Below are 9106 nucleotides of genomic sequence, written 5' to 3' on the forward strand. Positions count from 1 at the left end.
GGGCAGGGAATGCAGAGAACTCTGTTCTGAGCGCTTGGGAAGGGGCTTTGGTGTTATTTTGTTTGCAACTGACAAGTTTTAGCTGATGCTGGTAGTAGAGAAGCTTCCTAGAGGTCGGCTGAAGTCTTGAGTTAGTTTCCCCCCTCCAAGAAAAAAGTTATTAACATAGGATAAATTCTCAATATTTTATCCATTGCTGAAGAACCAGAATCTCACTGAGGCAGCCACGAGATCCATTTCACAAGACTAATTTGGCACCAGTGACATTAGTTTGTGTGTAACACTGAGGTAGCGTAGCCACAACGCACCGTTACTCACCCAAACGCCTCTCCAGTTTCAGAGTCTCCCATCTCCTCGTGCACTCCAACCCTCCCTACTCTCCAGCAGTTGTTTTTGTCCAACTGGTGAATTCTCATTTGCACTGGACTCGTGTCAGAGGCTTTGAAAACCCTCCACAGCTGCTCCACACGCGGTTGGGTGCTGCCCCACCTCCCTCACCAGGTAAAATCCCACGAACATTTCACACCTCCACCTGCCTGCATCAGGAGCTCCAACACCAACCTCCTCCCCAGCGAAGTGCTGTGAACCAGGGTCCTGACCCCCCAAAAACACCAACGAAACAAGTCGTGGAGACTCCAGTGGGGAAAAAGTCTGTGCGCCAAAAAATAGTGGATGAACTGAAACATTATTACAACGGGTTCCACTTGCTCTGGATTGACACCAAGGTGGCTGCCAGGATGGTGTGGAGGCTGCTACACGGTCAGGTCCTCACCAGGAGGGAGAGACGAAGGGTAAGTGCCAGATGTACAAATGCTGTGCTGAAATGAGGCATTAAGAGGTTTACTGAAGTTTAACCACTCTGTTTCTGCATTTCTTTGGAACATTTTAAATCTGGTTGATGAATAATTTCTGCTCTGCTCTTCTCCGTGCAGTTGCTGAGAACCTGCGCAGATCTCTTCCGCCTGGTTCCTTTCCTGGTGTTTGTCATTGTGCCCTTCATGGAATTTCTGTTACCTGTGTTCTTGAAACTCTTTCCTGAAATGCTGCCCTCGACATTTGAGACAGAGTCAAAAAAGGTTGGTGTCCTTCCTGAAGATGAAGAGTGTGTACTCCAGCTCGTTAGAACATCTGTACAGCTGCACAGAGAGCTGCTGCTTCCCCCCTGCTGCTGTAAATGAGGGTCAGCCCCACACACACACCTGGGTCAGACATTCCTGGCTTATTCCTGACAGGATTTGAAGATTGTCCTGTGAACAGGGATCAGCAGGGAAGCACGCAGCAATTTCACTTCCTACAGTAACCAAAGCCTGTTTGCTTTCAGTACTGAAGTCTTATTTAATCTCTTTCCCAGAATCCCCTTCCTTCTGATTTTTCAAGTGGAATTTCTAATTATGTTTTATTTCCTAAATGAAGGAAGAAAAACAGAAAAAGAAATTAAATGCAAAGCTGGAGTTAGCAAAGTTCCTGCAGGAAACCATTGCAGAGATGGCCAAAAGGAACAAAGCAGATACAGGACAAGGAAAACAATTCTCTTCCTATGTGCACCAGGTAAAGGGGCTGTGCTGGGGGTGACAGCAACAGTATTTAGACCGGCTCTAGTGCTGCTGTTTTGGGCAGAGAACATGGGATTTGTGCAAAGACTGCAGAGAGGTTTGACAGCACAGAGCTGTCCTGCCAGGTGTTCCCGTTGGCTGGATCCCCTGATCCTCTACTGACACCGGCTTTTGACCCTGTCTGCCTGAGCTTTCTGCGCAGACAGGCATCTCCATCCTGCAACAACAGCAGGAGTTTTACCCCATGAAATCCTTCAGAAACGCTGTTTCACTTTGGCCTTTTCAGTATCTCATTCTATTTCCATCATGAGATGAGAACACCTATGTGAGAAACAGGAGGGGCTTCTTCCTTAGAGTGGGAAGAGGATTCACAAGCTCTGATTCTCTTTGGGTTTGTTTTTTGGCCCCTGATGCCTCTGCTTTGTTTAGATTCAGCACACCGGCCATCAGCCCAGTACCCAGGAGATCGTCCGCTTCTCCAAGCTCTTTGAGGATGAGCTGACCCTGGAACACTTGGAACGGCCGCAGTTGGTAGCTCTTTGCAAATTGCTTGAGCTGCAGCCCATTGGCACCAACAATCTGCTCCGCTTTCAGCTTCTGCTGAGGCTCAGAACTATCAAGGTGGATGATGAAGTAAGTTTAAAATAGCACAGATGTAACTGCTTTGATGGAACACACACTTTTCTCAATCTCAAGTTCTGCCCTCTGAATCACTGCCTGCTTTACACGAGGCGTGTGTCACTGCCCACACCCCATCCTCACATGGGAAGTTTAGTATTGATGGGAGTCAGATTCTCCCCATGAGAGATTCCAGAAAAAAACAGACTGAGAATTCATCTTCCTGCACCCTTGCTGCCTCTGTGGCACTGCAGATATTGTCACTGCTTAGAACACCCTTATATTTTTAATCTGGAGTCATGCTAACTTGTCAAAAAAAGAGAGGCTGAAATTCTGGAATAAATATTCTATGGAAACACCAGCTTTTAACCAACTGAATTCAGTATGAGTCATATTAGTTTATAAAGTAGCTGGATTTGTTTAGCCTGGAGAAGGCCAAGGGAGAATCTGCTTGCTGTTTTCAACTGCCTAAAGGGGTTATTTAGAAAATGGAACCAGACTTACAGGTGCATAGTGAAAAGACAACAAGTAATGGTCATAAGTTGCAGCAAGGGAAATTCCACCTTGATAAGAAAAAAACCTTAAAATCAGTGAGCAGGTGAACACTGGAACAGGTTGTCTGGAGGTTGTGAAATCCCCAAGCTTGGGGGAGGCTCAAAGCATAAAAAGAATGTAAAGAAATGAGCAAATTCTAAGTTAACCCTCTTTTGAACAGGGGGCTGGACTGGGGACCTCCAGAAGCACCTGCCAGCCTACATCTTATGATAGTCCAGGAACTGTAATTTGAAATGGCATTAAGAATCCTCTTAAGACACAGAGGAAAGACCAGAAAACTTCTTGCTAGTAAGAGACAACCAGTTCTGAAAGGCACGTGCAAGTAACCACAGGTTCACCTCTTGACAGTCTTGCAATCCTGACAGTTCCTGGGGTCACCTGCCTTTGAGTGAATTCTTCAAACCCATATGGTCACTTGTCAAAGTGACATTCTCAGTATTCAGGGGAAAAACAAAATAGTGAGGATCAAAGTTTTTCATCCTCTGTAGCTGGAGTCTGTCAGCCTGCAAGGACAGAACAATTATCTGCAGAGTCAGTTCTTCTCACCTTTTTATTGGTATGACTTTATGTGCATTTACCTAAACAGACATTTCTTTGGGCTCAAGCTCATCAAGTCCATCAGGGTTTTGGCTGACTCTGTGCCTAGGTAGGAACATTCCTGTTCATTTCAGATGATTGCCAAGGAGGGAGTCAATGGCCTAAGTGTATCTGAGCTGCAGAGTGCCTGCAGAGCCAGGGGAATGCGGTCGTTGGGTCTCTCAGAGGAGCAGCTGAAGGAACAGCTCCGACAGGCAAGTACACTCTGGACTGGTCCTGACAAGGTTTCTCCTAGGACAGCATGCTGTGTGGTGTTCAGATAGAGCAGGCAGAGTTTCACTAAGAATTCGTGCAAATATTTCCAGAGGGATCCTCACCTGCATAGCTGAGCTTTAGGGCATGAAGTATCCAGATTATGTCTTGGGCTAAAGAGAAACCAAGTAGCACCAGGGCCAGCTAGAAGCAAGATGAAGTGTGGGGGGGTGGAATATGTTTTAAGCTTCTAAAATAGCCCAGACATGTAGTAGAGCCAATGCCAGCCTTTTATAAGCATTCAGACAGGTTACAGATGCTGCTGTAGGGGCTGTATTTCAGAGAAGCTGTAGATAATTCAAAGTTCTCTGCTTTCACTGTTGGCTGTTTGTCAGTAGTGATGTTGGTATCTCACTAGTGTCTGGAAACTTCCTCTCTGGTGTGTATTCCATGTGGTGTTCTTAACTCTTCAAAACTATTTCTTCTCCCTGTGCTAACTTACACCTGTATTAGCCAAACTCAAGATAGCTGTAAGATCTTTAAGGACAAAGATGCTGTATAAGGAAGAACTGATGTAGAGCCAACATGAAATAACTTGTCCTTCTGTTTTCTTCTAACAGTGGCTGGATCTGCATTTAAAAGAGAACGTCCCACCTTCTCTGCTCCTGCTTTCCCGTGCCTTGTACTTAATAGATGTAAAGCCACAATCCATTCCAGTTCCACAAAATAAGGTGAGTTGTTTGAATAAAACTTTCAGGTTAATAGTTTAACCATTACACATTATAAAAATGAAGCAGTGTGACATGAATTCTCTGATCCTTCAAGTGGACTGAAGTTATAACTGTACTGAACTGACGTTCTCCTGTAGACAGGTGAAGCTGCTGAAATCATGACACCCGTTCCTGAAGGTCGAGAGACCCTGGTGGATCCTGCCCCTCTTGTACAGGGAAGAAAGGTCAGAAAACAGCAGTCAGCAAGTAGGAAAACGAGTGCCTAGTGCTGTAATTCTTGGGAAGAGCATGTGAACAAACCTTTCCAAAGCCAGACAAAAAACAATGTATATTCTTGCATCGTGTACATGTTTTTTTGCCCCAGAGCCTCACAGTTGCACTCTCTGACTGAAGAGGTAATGAAAGGGTACAGAGATCTGCTGTGGCACATCTGTCCTGTTGCTGGAAACAGGTTATTTAATACCATGTTACTGGCTTCCAGCAGAGGAGCACTCAAGCTTCTAAGTTGCTTTATTCATGTAAATACAGAGACTGCATTTAGCTCAGAGAAGCTGGCTGAAGGTGTCTTGTTTCCAGCTCTCCTAGTCCACTTGGGCTGAGTTGTCCAGGATGAAAAGAGCCAAAATATCTAGATTAAGAAAGCCAGAGCATATGGTTCTCAGCATAAGGCTGAAGTGAATTCATTAGATTAGTCCAAGCTGATACAAGCAGCAACAGAAATTAAAGGAGAAGATTGTTGCAACTGCTAGAAATATTTCCAAATAGCTCTGTTAAATTGCATAGAGGAAATGATGGAAATGCTGACACACAGCTTTCACAAACACACGTGGCAGGGAACAGCCTTATTCAGAAAGGAGAAGGGACTGTACAGGGATTAGCTTGAGCTTTTTCTGAGACACTTCTGTGACTTAATGCTGCTTTTTCCTTAAAGAATGAAGAATTTGTATCTCAGCCAACAGAGAAATCACCAGTCTCAGAAGTGTCAGTTCAGCCTCCCCTACGAGAGGTAAGCTTTTCTAAATTCTTAGACTTTCCAAAGGAGATTGATTACAAGTTGTGTGAAGAACAAGCTGTGGAAATGTGCTACAAGATGTTGGGATTGTCAAGTTCAAGGAGCAACTGGAGAAATTGTGAATGAAAACTGCATTGAGGGCTGTTAAATACAAAAGTACCACGTGTGACAGAGACTGTAGTCAAACTTGGGGAGGTAGCAGAGCACTGTGGGGATTTACCAGTATGTCCTTTCCTTGTCCTCTTCCTTAATAATCTGCTTTGGACCATTAAGATAGACCAGCCTTTTGTCAGAGCCACAGTGGTTTTAAGTGCCATTTTGTATCTGTAAAAATACTTCTGGTGACTTACACCTTTCTTTTGCCCATTTTCATTCTGTGAATGTTTTATTTCAGTTTAGCTGCTTATGTAAACATTCATCTGTTTGTAAACAACTCACCTAAGGCCAGTTTGGGAGGCCAAACTGACCTTTTATCAACAGGAGCTCCTTTACCCTGAAGAACTTTGATCTTAGTCAACTGTTATTCTCCAGAGCAGCTTCCCATAGTAAATAGGAAGATACCTTCTTCAAAAAGGTTTTGAATTTAAAAAGTGTTTGTATTGGTACTGCCTAAAATCTGCAACTTTCTCTTACACTTAGACTAAAATGGAAGCACCTCAGAGCAGCAAGGCCGGCGCCAACGGAGTCTAGCCTGAAACCAGCAAGGACCGTCCAACACTGGGAGAGGAAAGCTTTCATCTCTGCACCTCCTGCAAAGGGAAGGGGGATTCTCCAGGAGGCTGCTTTACACAAAAGGGTGTCAGTAGCCCTGAGGGGCTGCTCTGTCTGTTCCAAGCCATGCTGAGGGGTGGCACCAGCCTCGAATTTGTGCTGGATCCCTACCCCCACCGTTTTAACTCAGTGTAAATTTGTTAATGACAATGCTGCTGTCTGTGCTGTCACTGCACAGGTGTCTGTGCTCTCAAACCTTCACAAAGGCAGCTTTTCACTGTCAGAAAGGTCTGGGTGCAGAAGGAACCAGGCTGGAATTTCAGAAAATCCTGTTCTACAGTTTGAAATCCTCTGCAGGAACATACCCATCTATCCAGGGCTTGCAGCTTGTCCTGCTGCCACAGCTTTACAAGCTCAAGCTCTTGATCCTAGTTAGCGTGGTTTAACCAGTAACTAGTACACAGAATGACCTGTCTGACCATTCTATTTCACTATCACATTTATACCAAGGAGAATAACCACAGCAAACGGAGGAGCAGCACTCTCCTCAGTGGTGTGGTGGAATCACTGTTCAGAAAGACTGAAGAACTTGCTGGACAAGCACAGAACAGTGAAGAGGAGAGGACAGTTTCCACTGCCTGAGCCATTGCATTCATCAGCAGGAGCTGCAGCAGGTGCCAGGCACTGATACAGAAGGCAGAGACTTGTATTTTTAGGATCCCACTGTATCCTGAAATGTGAGGTAGCAACCTGGGGACCCACACACATTTCCCAAGTCTGATGTCAGACTTGGTTAAACCTTGTCAGGCTCAGAACTACACATCAGCAAATGTTCTCAGATGTACAGTACTTTACAGAACGATTCTTCACACACTCCAGTAGTGACTGTCTTTTTGGTAGACTCTAGAGGAGGATACTGAAAAGCTGTTTTTAGCATTTGTTAATTTTTTTAACTTTGTCCTATTTAAATGCTCTGAAATGACTTGCATTATGGATTTTTAATATGTATATTTATACTTAGTGTAAAATTAAAGATAGACTTGGTGCTACCTAGAATGAAATGTCTTTTGTAGAGGTCAGACAACCTTTAGAACAATCCAACCCAAATAAAAGCCAGTCATCTCAAGGTCAGGTGTTCTCAGCACTTTAAATGTGATTTCAGGACACAGAAACAGCTTGTGGAAGACAACAACCCTTGTGCTGTGTTCCTAGTCCCGTACCTGCACCCCTGCCTTGCTAGGACAGCCAGTGTGCCACGCTGAATGTTTGTATTTAATTGCTGGTTAGTAAATGAGAACAAATGTTATTTCAATAAAGCGACCCCGTTGCTCAAGCATCACTCCTGCCTTTGTGTGGCACAGATGAGATGTTGCTGGTAGCCACTGCTGTGTGGACTGAGACAGACCAGCCTTTGGCTACTCGTCTGTTTAACAGGAGCCTGGTCTCCTTAGTAACTCTGATAGTCACTGTTACTTGATCAGAACTGTGACCCAACATCACAGCACACTTCCCCTAGGAAGGCGTTTTGCCCCGTGAAGAGCTGAGAATGTCACAGGTTTTGAGCACTGAGATGAGTGTGCAGAAGTAAAAGAATGCAAGAAATGTCTGTATTTTGGTTAAAGCATGTGAATAGTGAGATGGAATTCCTGAATTCAAGGTAAGTGGGAAGCGCTGTGCGAGGGAAAAGTCTCCCTGTTTCAAAGCACACGGATGACTTGCAGAGCCAGCCTGGTTCACCAAACCCTGTCAAAGCAAGAACGTCACGGACAGGAGGACAGTTAGTCTGTGATTGTTTGATTTTTGATAAGGTAAACAAGCTCAGTGAAACCCTGGAGAGGGTTTCTTGAAGTGGAAAAGAAATGGCAGTGCAATAAGCTCGAGGAACTCCAGCCAAGCCATGCATTCAGCAGCTCAGCTGAAGCTGCAGTGTGGATTCACATTGTGTGAGCTTTCATGGAGCTGCGTGTGAGGCTTCACGAGAAGCAGAACATCAGGTGCCACTAACCAAAGGGTCACTGCCACAGCGCTGGAGACCCGTGGTGTGTTTGGAAATGGAGTTGGGTCCCTGCAGCTCGAGAGCCATCGTGGCAGGATGGATGGCTCAGCTAAAACCAACACAGCCCGAGGGAATCGATCCCTGTTCCGTGCTCGCTGATACATCCAACAATTCCATTACTATCGATGGTTTTCCTCCAAACTCCAGCTCTTTGCCAGCAGTCAATAGTTTCCATTACTTACCAAGGGACATGTTTTCCTGGTACAATGTGAATAATCAGTCTATGCACGAGTCACACAAATAAAACCTCAGCTGGGGCTTTCCCTAAGCTGGAAACAGTCATAGAATGGTTTGGGTTGGAAGGGACCTTCAAGCTCATCCAGTTCCAACCCCCCTGCCAGCAGCAGGGACACCTTCCACTAGACCAGGTTGCTCAAAGCCTCATCCAGCCTGGCATTGAACACTTCCAGGGAGGAGCAGCCACAGCTTCTCTGGCCAACCTGGGACAGTGTCTGACCACCCTCAGTCACTGGTGTCCGAGCAGAGGCCGGGCTGTGGAAACAACACTAGGAAAGCTTTGTGGTGTTTTTCTTATTTTCTATTTATCCAAGTTTAACCTGCACATCCAATTTGAACTGTGGATTCAAGTTCTTGCTGGGCAGTCTCAATTTTCCCCCCTTTTTCAACTCTAATTACTTGTAAAATCCTATTTAAATTGGCTGCTCTCCTACTTTGACTCCAGGACCAATCTGTACAAGTTTTCCTGTACAGAAATTAGCGAAAAACAGAACAAAACTTTTTGTTTTGTTTGTTTTTGGCCATTTCACCCCCAACTAAATGATTCACAAAGAAGCTCACTCAGAGATGGTGGCAAAACACAGATTTTCTTGGAGTCTTTCACATGCAGATGAGAAGACCACGGACATAAAAGCTTCCAACCCCGCAGTTTACTGCTCCAAGGCTCCACATTTCTAGTCCAGCCAAGGGCTGCTCATATCTTAGAGGTTTTGTAAAGTCTTTAAAACAAACTGAGTGTAATTAAACACCTTGGTTGGGGCAGCCCCTGCGTGGAGCCGTGGCCAGTGCCTCTCCCCACCAGCAGATCGCAGCACCGGCCAGATCTTCTGCTGAAAAATCCCCA

At 45.2% G+C, this 9106-nt stretch overlaps 1 protein-coding gene across 1 annotated transcript; it reads left to right on the top strand.

Annotated features, from left to right (window-relative positions):
* Positions 1-334: 334 nt before the first annotated feature.
* Positions 335-6072, top strand: LETM2 (leucine zipper and EF-hand containing transmembrane protein 2; the record flags this gene model as incomplete). The annotated part of the gene is made up of 9 exons (XM_010170453.1): positions 335-791; positions 933-1076; positions 1414-1548; positions 1983-2186; positions 3398-3517; positions 4136-4246; positions 4384-4470; positions 5178-5252; positions 5898-6072. Coding segments are annotated over 9 exons (1384 nt in total), but the record flags the coding sequence as incomplete, so codon positions are not given.
* Positions 6073-9106: the final 3034 nt, after the last annotated feature.

The sequence above is a fragment of the Antrostomus carolinensis genome, unplaced genomic scaffold (assembly GCF_000700745.2).
Source record: "Antrostomus carolinensis isolate BGI_N321 unplaced genomic scaffold, ASM70074v2 scaffold29876, whole genome shotgun sequence".
Classification (NCBI taxonomy): domain Eukaryota; kingdom Metazoa; phylum Chordata; class Aves; order Caprimulgiformes; family Caprimulgidae; genus Antrostomus; species Antrostomus carolinensis.